General features: G+C 51.5%; 1 protein-coding gene across 1 annotated transcript; it reads right to left on the bottom strand.

The window, feature by feature from the left end:
- Nucleotides 1-561: 561 nt before the first annotated feature.
- On the bottom strand, nucleotides 562-3,834 carry UBXN10 (UBX domain protein 10). Its single transcript, XM_083161937.1, has 3 exons — nucleotides 3,676-3,834; nucleotides 1,162-1,950; nucleotides 562-779 (listed from the first exon to the last, which is right to left on the bottom strand). The coding sequence occupies exon 2, from the start codon at nucleotides 1,939-1,941 to the stop codon at nucleotides 1,186-1,188; it is 756 nt and encodes a 251-aa protein (XP_083018063.1). The 5' UTR covers nucleotides 1,942-1,950; nucleotides 3,676-3,834; the 3' UTR covers nucleotides 562-779; nucleotides 1,162-1,185.
- Nucleotides 3,835-14,253: the final 10,419 nt, after the last annotated feature.

The raw sequence follows: 14,253 nt of genomic DNA, 5'->3' as shown, positions 1-14,253 counted from the left end.
AAGCACACACCGCCGCATGTGTTTGCCCACTTAGTGTCCTCCTCGCTGTCAGAAGGGAGTGTGCACTAGGTTGGCCTGGGTCCATAAAAGCTTCTTATGTGTAGGATTGTATAAAGTAGCTTTCCATTTTCCTGTGTGACTATTGATTCGGTCACCAGGGTGGGAAGGGTGCATGGACAGACGCTCTTCTTAAGGATATAGGACTGGTGGTTTGTAGGCCAGCCTGTGCCCCGTGTGTAGCAGGATTACAGTATTCAGAACCTCTTATCCATCCTTGAGGACCACTAGATTGTTCCGAATGGCCCAACTGGAGTGTGGCTGTGTTCTAGAACACAAAGATGTCAGTGCTGGTTCTGTGTATGTACAGGGGGAGTAGGATATGAAGGCCACAATAGCTAAAGAGCTGGCAAATGATGAAATCAAGGCTGCTGCTCATTCCTGCCCTCCAGAATCACAGCGGCCAGGATAAGGATCTCCTATATAGGCAGCTTGCAGACTGGCGCCCCCCTGTGCTGTGAGGCAGGACCTAAGATTACAGCACGCACGATGTACAACAAAGCATTGATCTTCCAAGCAGTCTTTTTATTTAAGTGCAACTTATTTTCCTAGTTCACACAAATGATCTCACAGCACACCAATTCCAAAAGCTGAACATGAAGCAGCAACCATCCCAACCGGGGCCCCTGGGTGGAAGATCTGTGACGTTGGTCTCTTACATAGACACTGGTAGCCATGGGTCCCTCGCCGTGCTATGTCAGTATAGGGCTGGGGGTCCGTACCTTTGGGGAAAAGCGTAGATGGGAGGTTTACTGCTAAATACTGAGATGTGAGCGCTGGGAACGTTTGTACTAGGCACTGACAGCAACTGGAAAGTCGTAGTATAAATGTAATTAACACTGTACAAATTAATGATTTCATCGGACACCCAGGTCTCATGCAGGATCCAAAGGACAAGATAATGTGAGGAAACACACATACGTGCTCATCTGATTAATACCATTTGCTGGGACTAGAACCTACTGATTCATGGTCACCTCAAAATGTAAAACTCCTTTTTAATATAGTTAATTATCATACAGGGTAATATGCATTGGCGTATAGTAAGCATCTGGATACATTGTACTCCCCAATCAGCAACTGCTGGTGATACACAGGTATTACCTGCAACAGGACCTTATGGCCGAATCAGTCTCTGTCCACCTGGTGGATACACAGAACTGACTTGTTAGGGATCCCGCACTGCTGTAGGGTCTGATTGAGGTCGGGGAACCTCCTCCTAGGCACTTCCATTGTCTCGACACTGCAGTCTTTATACGGTACCCCTGTCTTCTCCTCGGCAGCAGCAAGGACGGTGTGCAGCGTGTCCGAGGGCCTAAAGGATTGTTCGAACCTCTTACCACAGTGGCATCTGATGGCCAGAAGGAGCCTGGGCTCTTGGTCAGAGGGCTCCTGCAGCTGTGCAGGTAATAAGGCATCCTCCGTTCTGACCGGCCTGTCACCAGAACCGAGGTCTCCCCCTCTAGACGCAGGCTGGCTCTGCTCTCGGTATAGAGACTTGGTTTGTCGCTCGGGGGACAGCTTCATGGAACTGGTTTTGGTAACCAGATCTATCTCTGTACAGTTCCCACCCCCAGATGCACCAATGGACGGAAGCACTCTGTAACGGTTCAGGCTGGAAGATGGCGGTCTGCCGGGAAGCTGGTTCAGAATCTCTTGTATATCATCCTGTCCTAACCTAGGAGAGGTCGAGGACTTTACAGTCGACACTCTTGGAGGGGGCGAAGTTCTGCATGGGTAAGGCTCCTGGACACTGTGAGGGAAGCTCTGTGGGGTGGTCCTGGTACGACCTTTGGCAGACTTGGGTCTAGTTACATGCATCCTCCGGAAGGGGTCTCCTACACCAGCTGCATTTAGGCCAGTTGGAGCTGAGGCCATGTTCATTTGCTGCACCTGGAGTGGAGAGAATCCCCCAAATCAGTCTCCACTATCATAATCCCTGCACCCCTAACTGTATTCCTACACCCCAGCACCCCCCTTCTCACACAGCCAATGATCAGCGCACTATCCCCCCAGCTCCCCCATTCTCATACACCCGGTATCCCAGCACCATCCCCCAACGCCCCCATTCTCATACACCTGGTATCCCAGCACCGTCCCCCAGCGCCCCCATTCTCATACACTCGATATCTCCACACTATCCCCCAGCTCCCTCATTCTCATACACCTGGTATCCCAGCACCGTCCCCCAGCGCCCCCATTCTCATACACTCGATATCTCCACACTATCCCCCAGCTCCCTCATTCTCATACACCTGGTATCCCAGCACCATCCCCCAGCACCCCATTCTCATACACCCGGTATCCCCGCACTCTCCCCCAGTGCCCCCTTTCTCATACACCCAGTATCACCGCACTGTCCCCCAGCACCCCCATTCTCATACACCCGGTATCCCAGCACTATCCCCCAGCACCCCCATTCTCATACACCTGGTATCCCAGCACCAGCACCCCATTCTCATACACCCGGTATCCCCGCACTCTCCCCCGGTGCCCCCATTCTCATACACCCAGTATCACCGCACTGTCCCCCAGCACCCCCATTCTCATACACCCGGTATCCCAGCACTATCCCCCAGCACCCCCATTCTCATACACCTGGTATCCCAGCACCATCCCCCAGCACCCCATTCTCATACACCCAGTATCACCGCACTGTCCCCCAGCACCCCCATTCTCATACACTCGGTATCCCAGCACTATCCCCCAGCACCCCCATTCTCATACACCTGGTATCCCAGCACTATCCCCCAGCGCCCCCATTCTCATACACCCGGTATCCCCGCACTCTCCCCAGTGCCCCCATGCTCATACACCCGGTATCCCCGCACTCTCCCCCAGCACCCCCACCCCATTCTCATACACTCAATATCTCCACACTATCCCCCAGCTCCCCCATTCTCATACACCCGGTATCCCAGCACCATCCCCCAGCACCCCATTCTCATACACCCGGTATCCCCGCACTCTCCCCCGGTGCCCCCTTTCTCATACACCCAGTATCACCGCACTATCCCCCAGTGCCCCATTCTCATACACTCGGTATCTCCACACTATCCCCCAGCTCCCCCATTCTCCTACACCTGGTATCTCCACACTATCCCCCAGCTCCCCCATTCTCATACACCTGGTATCCCAGCACCATCCCCCAGCACCCCATTCTCATACACCCGGTATCCCCGCACTCTCCCCCGGTGCCCCCTTTCTCATACACCCAGTATCACCGCACTGTCCCCCAGCGCCACGATTCTCATACACCCGGTATCCCCGCACTCTCCCCCAGCACCCCCATTCTCATACACCTGGTATCACAAGCACCCCCATTCTCATACACCTGGTATCACTGCACACTCACCCAGCGCCCCCATTCTCATACACCCGGTATCCCCGCATTCTCCCCCAGCACCCCATTCTCATACACCTGGTATCCCAGCGCCCCCATTCTCATACACCTGGTATCCCTGCACCATCCCCCAGCGCCCCCATTCTCATACACCTGGTATCCCTGCACTATCCCCCTGCGCCCCCATTCTCATACAGCCGGTATCCCCGCACTCTCCCCCGCCCAGCCCGGAGCCTCAGCTACCGATGATCCGTTATTACGGAGACCCAGGTTACCTCTCCTCAGCCGCTCCCAGCGCCGCCATCTCTCAGTCCGGCCAGTAAACAATCGTCCGTTACCCGGGACAACCAGCGCGTCACACGCAGAGCATCCTCTGGTCTCAGGGAACGTACGTACGACGCTCCGCAGTCACGTGTTGGCTGTAGGTGTCGCTACTACTGAGGCGGCCGCCGCCATGTTTTTGGAGGCGGTGTGCAATGACTCAGTCACTCGCCTAGTACCGCCCAGTACCTCCCCTCCTGCATTCTGTAGGAGACTCCCTGAATTAGCAGCAATCTCCCTCATTAGTCTAGAAATCTCCCTCATTTCACCTAACCCACATTACACTGTTACATACCCTCCAACATCTGAAGGGTAGAAATCGGTACACATTTAGAAAGGGGGTGTGGCCACATGTAAATGGGGCGTGGTCATGGGTAAATGGGGGTGTGGTCATGCCTCCATTCCAAATGTGTACTGGGCTTTTTTTTTTTTAATAAGGGGATACTCTTAACTTTAGGAGCACTTAAATTCCTTTAATGTGACTTGCTGCAGCTCAGTCCTATGACATGTGACGGCTGCTGGCATATTAAATAATGAATTTATTTTCAATGTTCTGCCTACAATAACTTATGAAGGTACTTATGTAGTAACTGGGCTGCCGATTTCTAAATCGGGTCGGATCGGGAGATCGCATCGCATCGCATGCGACCATGCGATTCGATGCGATGCGATGCGATGCGATGACCCGATTTTTCCATAGGAATCAATGTTAAAATGGACTGAGTCCATTTTAACATGGAATTCAATGGGAAAAATGGGTCCTTTTCATACCCCTACTATCCAAGTGGGCATGGAGTTGGATATAAACCTGTGGCGAGCGTAGCGAGCCACCGAGCCCGAAGCGTGGCGAGCGAAGCGAGCCCCGCGAGGGGGCGAATACCGTCCCCTCGCGGGGCTCGCTTCGCTCGCCACGCTTCGGGCTCGGTGGCTCGCTACGCTCGCCACAGGTTTATATCCAACTCCATGCCCACTTGGATAGTAGGGGTATGAAAAGGACCCATTTTTCCATAGGAATCATTTTAACATTGATTCCTATGGAAAAATCGGGTCATCGCATCCGATATCGGATGCGATATCGGATGCGATGCGATGCGATATCGCATCGCATCGCATCTGATTGTATGCCTTAACTTAAGGCATACAATCAAAAAATCGGCAGCCCAGTTACTACATAAGTACCCTTATGAATAATCTTTTTTTTTACATTTCAGATTATTCATAATATTGTAGGCAGAAGATTGAAAATAAATGCATTATTTAATATGTCAGCAGCCATCACATGTCATAGGACTGAGCTGCAGCACGTAACTAGAATAAGAAGAGATTAATTTAAAAAAAAGTTTAACCTATGTGCTCCAGCCTCCGGCCGCCGCTGGCTGCACCTGATGACCCGGGTCCCGCGGCCGCTGTGTTCCACGCTGTGTGCAGTCAGTGATAGCTGATTGAAGCAGCTTTCTCTTCGCTCAGGGAGTCCTGGTCCTGGGTCCTGTCCCCTGTGCGCGACGCGTCATGATGTTATGACGCGCCGCGGCCACACGCTGGTCCGGGAGTCCTCAGCCTAAAGCAGCTATCTCTGCTGCACTTCTGTGTCCCCTGTGTGCGTCATGACATCATGCCGACGCCGCACATGCTGGTCCGGGAGTCGGTACCCGCAATGCACCCTTTGGAACGGGTGCTTGGCAAGCCTGGGTGTGTCGGGTGCTTGGCGCACCACTGACAGCCTGGGGGAGTCGGCTTTGGGCACAAAAACCGGTACATTCGGTACAGGTTTTATTTGCCGGTACAGACCGTTAAAAAACGGTACTGTACCGGCAAATCCGGTACAGTTGGAGGGTATGCTGTTACATCATAGTTACCTCCCCTCCTGTATTCTGCAGGAGACTCCCTGACATAGCAGCAATCTCCCTCTCCCTCATTAGTCTAGAAATCTCCCTCATGTCACCTAGACCACATTAGACTGTGTTACATCATAGTTACCTCCCCTCCTGCATTCTGCGGGAGACTCCCTGACATACAGTAGCAGTAATCTCTCTCTCTCCATCATTAGTCTAGCAATCTCCCTCATATCACCTAGCCCACATTACACTGTTACATCATAGTTACCTCCCCTCCTGCATTCTGCGGGAGACTCCCTGACATAGCAGCAATCTCCCTCTCTCCCTCATTAGTCTAGCAATCTCCCTCATATCACCTAGCCCACATTAAGGCCCCCATACACTATGCGATTTTGGGACGATTTCATCCGATTTCGGCACTTTGTGCCGATAATCGGGTGAAATCGGCCCAAAATCGTAGGTGTGTGATATCTGATCCGATCCGATGCGCGGTCCCGTGCGCATCGGACCGGATCAGGGAGGTCGGACGGTCTGTACATACGATCACGTCCGACCTCCCTGTATGCATATGCCTGCCACCTGACAGGCATATGCATGCAGACACCGGGGCAGCGGGTCCCTGAGCACCGGCGAGTGCTGCTGACTGACCTGGCCGGGCGGTGGTGGGGGCGGTCGGCGGGTGCGGTGAGCGCTGCTGACCTGGCCGGGCAGTGTACTTACACATAGCAGCAGCGGGGACGGGCAGCGCAGTGGCGGCTATTATATTTTTAAAATACTTGTCAAATGACCGGCCGCTCTCTGATTGGCCGGAAAGCTCTCAGCCAATCAGAGAGCGGCCGGTCATTTGACAAGTATTTAAAAAATATAATAGCCGCCACTGCGCTGCCCGTCCCCGCTGCTGCTATGTGTAAGTACACTGCCCGGCCAGGTCAGCAGCGCTCACCGCACCCGCCGCCCACCCCCACCACCGCTGGCCGTCACCACCACCGTCGCCGCTGCCCGCCCCCACTACTCCTCACCGCCCTGCAGCTCCCCGGGGTTTTTTTTTACATGGGATAAATCGCATGCGATTTATCCCATGTAAAAAATGGCACATCAAGTGCCAAATTGTATGTGAGCCTCCCGGGGAGCTGCCGGGCGGCTCGCAGGTAAATTGGGTCCGACTTGTCCCTAGGACAAGTCGGCCTAATGTATGGGGGCCTTTACACTGTTACATTTTTACATTTACATTAAATCATCTGCACCATTTCACAGCACTTTACCAAGTATAGTAGCTCTTACTAACTGCTGTGGGGCTCATCTACATTTGGATATAAGTCATTTTAAATTACACACCCACGCTTCTAGGTGCCACGTTCACAATCTTTTTCCACAATTTCTCCATATATGGAAGTAGTCACGCCCTTTGGGTGGAGCATGACACGGCCCCTCAATGGAGCGCTGTGCAAAATTCTGCTACCAACCATAATCTCCCTGAAACTACTTTTCAGAAGTAGGCAAGTATGCTATAACCATACACTGGAGGCAGCGTGCAATGGCCCAGTCACTCGGTTACCATACACTGGAGGCGGTGTGCAGTGACCCAGTCACTCGCCTATAACCATACACTGGAGGCGGTGTGCAATGACCCAGTCTCTCACCCACCACCATACACTGGAGGCAGCGTGCAATGACCCAGTCACTCGCCCGTTACCATACACTGGAGGCAGCGTGCAATGACCCAGTCACTCGCCCGTTACCATACACTGGAGGTGGCATGCAATGACCCAGTCACCCACCACCATACACGGGAGGCGGTTTGCAATGACCCAGTCACTCACCCACCACCATACACGGGAGGCAGCATGTAATGACCCAGTCACTCGCCCGTTACCATACACGGGAGGCGGCATGTAATGACCCAGTCACTCGCCCGCGTTACCATACACTGGAGGCGGCATGCAGTGACCCAGTCACTCGCCTATAACCATACACTGGAGGTGGTGTGCAATGACCCAATCTCTCACCCACCACCTTACACTGGAGGCAGCGTGCAATGACCCAGTCACTGGCCCGTTACCATACACTGGAGGTGGCATGCAGTGACCCAGTCACTCGCCTATAACCATACACTGGTGGAGCGAGCCCCGCGAGGGGACACGGATACCTGTGAAGCCCGCGAGGGGACACGGATACCTGTGAAGCCCGCGAGGGGACACGGATACCTGTGAAGGTATCCGCGTCCCCTCGCGGGGCTCGTTGCGCTTGCCACGCTTCGGGCTCGATGGCTCGCTGCGCTCACCACACTATCAACTCCACGCCTACGTGGATAGTGGGGGTATGAAAAGGTCGTAGGACGCGTACCGCCGCCCCTCGCGGGCTCGCTGCGCTTGCCACGCTTCGGGTTGGCGTTGATAGTGGAGGTGGTACAGTGTGAAAAATGACATTTGGGGTTCATTTTACATGATGTCAACTCATGTCCATAATTTCTGTGAAAAATGACATCGCATCAGATCGCATGCGATCGCATGCGATGCGATCGCATGCAATGCGATCGCATACGATTTTATAAAAATGCATAAAACCACGGGAAAATCGCATCTCATCGCATGCCACTACATATGGCATGCGATTGGAGCCGTGAAAGTACACAAGTACCAAAAAAAAGCCCATACAATGAATGGGCAGCCTGTGATTGGCTGAGCGCTCTCTCAGCCAATTGCTGACTGGCTGAGAGAGCGCTCAGCCAATCACAGGCTACACATTCATTGTATGGGCTTTTTTTTTTCCATTGCTGACACTCTGACAGCTTTTCCTGCCCGATTCTGTTACTGCCAAATCTGTGTCCCCCGCAGCGCCCCCGTCTTACTAGCAGGCGTCGCAGAGCAGAGACCGTTGGCGCGGCGGGAGAATAGAAAGAAATCTTATTCAAAAGACTGGGCGGCCGCTGATTGGCTGAGAGCTCAGCCAATCAGCAGCCGCCCGGTCTTTTGAATAGGATTTCTTCCTATTCTCCCGCCGCGCCGACGGTCTCTGCTCTGCGACGCCTGTGGTCCCCGCCTGCACTACCTCCGCCGGGAGCCATCAATGCGGGGGGGGGGGGGCGCTGCTAGTAAGACAGGGGGGCTGTATATAAAGATATATCGGATCTGAACATCGTGGGTGCTAAAAAGCACCCATGATGGCTCAGATTCCGATATATCTTATGTTCTGTAGGTCCGACGCCGTGATCCGATTCGATGCGCGCGGGACCGCGCATCAGATCAGATGTCAAACACATGCGATTTTGGGCCAATTTCACCCGATTTATCGGCCCAAAGGACCGAAATCGGCCGAAAATCGCATAGTGTATGGGGGCCTTAAGAACCTCAGCGCTCCTCACACACAGAGATATCGGAGTGATTATATATTGTGTTATCCTCTTCTCCCTGTTCCTCCCGTGTAAGGACAGTATCATACAATATTGTTTGTGATCGCGTCTATTTGAAGAACCGCTTTATTTTTTGTGTGTTTGGTATTATAATGATGAAGGACACTTATCGGCCAGATGATAGCTCTCACCCCACCACCCACACAGAAGGGCACAGCTGGGAGGAGGGCCACCGTCTTCTGCCGTGTCCAGAACAGCCCGCTCGCAGACTTCCAAGGCCCGGCCCCTCCGCAGAGGAGCCAATTATAGAATAATGTCTGAGATCTTCTCTTTGCTATTTCTTATCATCTGATATTTACCCTTTTGTTCTTCAGCTTTTCAGACCTCAAAGTTCTTTTTAAATGTCAAAAATGTCATCCAGTGTTCCGTCTCCTCGCAGAGATCAGGAACTTAATTAAATGTTTGTAAGCTTGGCGGAGAAGGTTAATATCCTCCCAGCGACACATAGTGGCAGCTTTCTTTTTTCTGCCCATGAAGGAACAGTAAAAATACATAATGTCGCTGGCCATATTCCTCATTGTTCTTCTGCACAATTCATGGTAATGAGCAGCCGGTGCTGCTCCCTCCCCCCACCCCCTGGATTTGCCACTGCTACAGGGTATATGGTAACAATTTCAGTTCCAAACTGGGTCAGACCCGGGACCGGCCACTTTCCACCGCAGCTCCAGTCGGGATTATTCTCAGGTCGGAGCTGTGTTTAGGTCAACAGTCAATCGGCCTACCCCAAAAGGTCGACAGGTTCTCCCTCTGTGCCGACATGGATGGTGAAGAAAGCTCAAGGCAGTTTTAAAAGAATATCCTGAAAAACTCATATAAAACCTTTGCATGTGTCTATCTTTATTGTGTCGACCTTTTGACCCTATTGACTGATTTCTACGATATGGTTCTAGCCCACAGGTTCTCAAACTCGGTCCTCAGGACCCCACACAGTGCATGTTTTGCGGGTCTCCTCGCAGAATCACAAGTGAAATAATTAGCTCCACCCGTGGGTCTTTTAAATCTTTTAAAATGTGTCAGTGAGAAGTGAATGCACCTGTGCACCTGCCGGGTGTGTGGGGTCCTGAGGACTGACTTTGAGGATCCCTGTTCTAGCCTATGAAATGAGACAATTCAAATAGTTTCTGATTACCTTTAGGCGCAGTACTTCACATTTCCTGTAGGTGGTGCTGTTGACTTTCATCAACATCTAATGGCAACTTATTCGCAATGAAAGCTACAATTGTAGAGAAGCTGCATTTGTGCTCCGGGGGCAGCAAAGGGGGAACGTTAGGCCCCGAATACGCCCGGCAATCCCCCACGTGACTGTGACAATGGCACGCACTGCACCCTCCTCATAGTGTGCAATGTTTCATTGAGTGTTGACAGTCAATAGGTCGATCACTATTGGTCGACAGGCAGATGATCGACACATAAAAAGGTTAACATGTTAGGTCGACATTGGGAAAGATCTACACAGGCAAAAGGTCAACATGGAAAAAGGTCAATATGAGTTTCTCTGGGTTTTTGGTGTCTATGTCGACATCTGTGGACATGGACACGGTGTTAGTGTGTCGTCACGGCTCGCTGCGCTCAGCACAGTATTATATTCCCACTCTATGCCCACTGGGATGGTAACGTATGAACAAGTTGGTTTAAACAGGAAAAAAATCATGAAAAATACATGTCGACCTTTATGCATGTCGACCCAATGACCTTTTTCACGTGTCAGCCTTCTGCTGTCGACCAACAGTGATCAATCTATTGAGCACACACCGTTTCATTTGTAAGATTCCATCCAGATCGACAGTAAAAGACAGACAGCCAATAGGGTGACACCAATTGGTCAACAGGATGAAAAGGTAGAGAATACTGAAAGTTTGACATGACAACAGCATCGACACCCTCAAAAGGTCGACATGGCTTTAGTTTGGATACAAGCATTTGGTTGACATGGGGAAGGTCAAAAGTCAAAAGGTCGACATGGGTTTTTCACTTTTTTTTTTAGCCGACATGTGCCCGAAGCATGGCATGTGCAGTTCTGTGAAAAACTGTGAAAACCCCATGTCAACATTTTGCTGTCTACCTTCCTCATATCGACCTAATGCTTGTTTCGACCTAATGACACTGTCATCCTAAAGCCATGTCGACCTTTTGACCTGTATTACAATTCCATGCCTCTGTTACACATTTACTATAATTAGGGAGACACCTGGGTGTATAATGTATGGGTTGTACCTGCCCGCACAGCATCTGCCCGGTATAAGAAGATAGATGGGTGATACTGGACCCCTCCAGGTACAAAGCTCCTGATTTCGGCACCTACCTGTCAGACAGGTCCCCTCCTCTGTTCCCCTCTCAGCTATAAGCAGCATACAAACAACGCTCAGTACACATCACAATATCACAACGCCAGCCAGTCCCCAAAGGGCGCAAACAGGAAGCCAAACCGCTAACGACAAACCATTTATCATCTTGGTGCCTCAGGAGCTACTTGGCCTAAGAATCCTTCATCTACCGGGCACTTATTGCAAAGTGATTAAACTTATGTGGCCCCCCATATGTTACCTTCACCCCCCAATATATGGCAGTAACGCCACCACTATCCGGTGCGTACAGCGAGTTGGGAGGATTTATATTCACTCAGTGTCACATATAAGACCAATTATTTTCATTTCAGTTTGTTATTTGAAGGGTTAAGCAGCATTCTGTGGCATAATTGGCTGGCAGACGGGATGTAATACTCTGTGACATTGCAGACACTGCAGAGCGTTGCGTATCATGGGAAGATGCCACTGATTTGGGAATGAAACCGTGGTGATTTGGAGGCAATGTAGGCAGCGAGCTGTGAGGTGTGGGGGTGGGGGCATGGTGTAGACAAGATGGAGGTGCTGGGGAGGGATACGGTCATTGGGTCACCACCAAGTGGTCGACATAACTAGGTCGACATGCACATAGGTCAACATGACTTTAGGTCGACATGTAGTAAGGTCAACAAGACTTTAGGTCAACAAGGGTTAGGTCGACAGGGTCATTCGGTCGACAAGGTCATTAGGTCGACATAGGGTTTTTTTTACCTTTTTTTGTGAGCCGACGTGCCGACAGGCGGTATTTCATGCCCTACCATCCACTAGGGTGTGGTGGGAGGATAAAGTAGTGTGCCGAGCGCAGCGAACCATGCGGGGGGACGTGATGGTACGTTTTGGTGTTCATGTTGACACAACATGTGGTGACAGGTGGTATTTCATGCCCTACCACAGTGGTTCCCAACCTGGGGTACTAGTACCCCTGGGGGTACTCTGCAGACCAGTTGGGGGTACTTGGAAATAATATTGGTAATGGCGGAAGAAGAAAAAGTCTCCCAATGGCAAAAGAAGTCTACCATTGACATGGAAACAAGCCACGTTGTGTCATTTCCAGTTCCATCTGCAGCATCATCAGTGTCTCCGGGTGCTTTTGCCCAACCAGCAATTCACTGAGAGCTACCTGTGAACATCTGCCCCACACTGACATGGGTGGAAGAAGCATTAATCCTACAGGCGTTAGCGGAACTCTGGAGACAATACACAGCCAGCGGCCAGACAAAGACGGACCTGATTCCTGACCATATACTAGTCCACGGCTACTCCTTAATATTAGGACACGCATACCGCTCACTTCCACTCATAAGTACTGTGGAAATTTCAAAATTGAGAGGAGGGGTACTTATAAATGAAAAGCCGAATCAAGGGGTACGGGAGAGAAAAAAGGTTGGGAACCACTGCTCTAAGACATAAGGGTAAAGGCCCATACACACTCAATGTATATATTATTACTGGCCAATATATAAATATTCATTGGTGGGTAGTGGTGCCAGTAATATATACATTGCTGGCCTGTGCCAGCAATGTATATATTACTGGCTAATAGCATTGGTGGCCAGTGTACAGTATGCCCAGGGGTGCCGAGAGAGGGGGGGAGCAGGTACAATTTACCCGGGTCCGGGCCTGTCAGGGGGGCCCTGGTCTGGACACACAGGTTTTTTTTTATTTGGTGGCAAGTACCCCCAATTCCATTAGGTACAAAATACTCTGATCCTGGACTTCCCTGCCAGTGGTAGTTACAGAGGTTGGACTCCAGCACAGTCCAAAATTCAAAGAGGGGCAGTCACATCAACTGCCAGTGAGTCCAGGACAGTGATGCTTGGGGTGGCAGTATATACTGTATGACCCCCCCTTTTTGAATATTGGACTGTGCTGCAGGCTCACATCTGTAACTGCCACTGGCAGGGAAGTCCAGGAACAGAGCATTTTGTAACTAATGGAATGGGCCATGTTGGAGGGTATGTGTAAATCCTTTGCAACGAGCATGTTAACCCCTAGCAGAGCATGTAAATCAGGGCAGACAGGTTAATCCCTGGCAGAGAATGTTAACCCCTTAATATGCAATGAGCATTTTGGTGTGTGGCATAGCGTGTAATGAGCATTATGGCATGTGGTATAATATGTAATGGGTGTAATAGGCATTACAGTGTAAATTTTTGTACGTGTATCCACCTTGGAAGCAGTGGCGTAACAACGGGTCCGCAGAGTGTGCGGGAGCTCCGTCCGTGGGGGCCCCAGGAAGTTGTTGTACCGGGGCCCAGGATTTCTCTTGGCGGCCCTGAGTATGCTCCGTGTGGAGCAAGTTGGAGGCAGCAGGGCGGATGGAAGCCTGGAGGGGCGGGCGGGAGCAGCTGCAGCCTGGAGAACTATGGATCCGGGCAGAGCAGGGCACACGAGCGGGGCGGTGCTTCAGCGGCGGTGAGTATGATCTGCATCTGGCGGGGGAGTAGGGGGAGGGAGCGGGGCGGTCAGCCGGGCTGAAAGTGTACCATCTTTCAGCCCGCGCTGCGTACACACCTGGCGATGATGGCTGAAAAACCAGCCATCATCGCTAGATGTGCTGGTAAAACCAGCAGACTGCCCACCTTGCTGGCAATGATGCGGGAGCGCGCATCATCGCCAGTCTGCAGTCGGGGGGGCATACACACCAGGCGACTTTCAGGTGAAAATCGCTCAAAACGGCTGTTTTGAGCGATTTTCAGCTGAAAGTCGTCTAGTGTGTATGGGCCTTAATAAAAAACTTTTTCACTATCGACCTTACCCATGTCAACCTAATGACCCTGTCGACCTAATGACCCTGTCGACCTAACCAATGTCGACCTAGACTCATGTCGCCCTTCCTGCATGTCAACCTAGACATATGTCGACCTAATGAATGTCTGTGACCAACTGATCCACACCCGCTGGGGAGTGGTGATATGGAGGCTGAGTTGCTGGCAACGTGGGCAG

Source organism: Crinia signifera, chromosome 19, assembly GCF_055691185.1.
Source record: "Crinia signifera chromosome 19, ASM5569118v1, whole genome shotgun sequence".
In the NCBI taxonomy this organism is placed as follows: domain Eukaryota; kingdom Metazoa; phylum Chordata; class Amphibia; order Anura; family Myobatrachidae; genus Crinia; species Crinia signifera.
The sequence above is the reverse complement of the archived record's forward strand: the minus strand, read 5'-3'. Positions and strand labels throughout refer to the sequence as shown.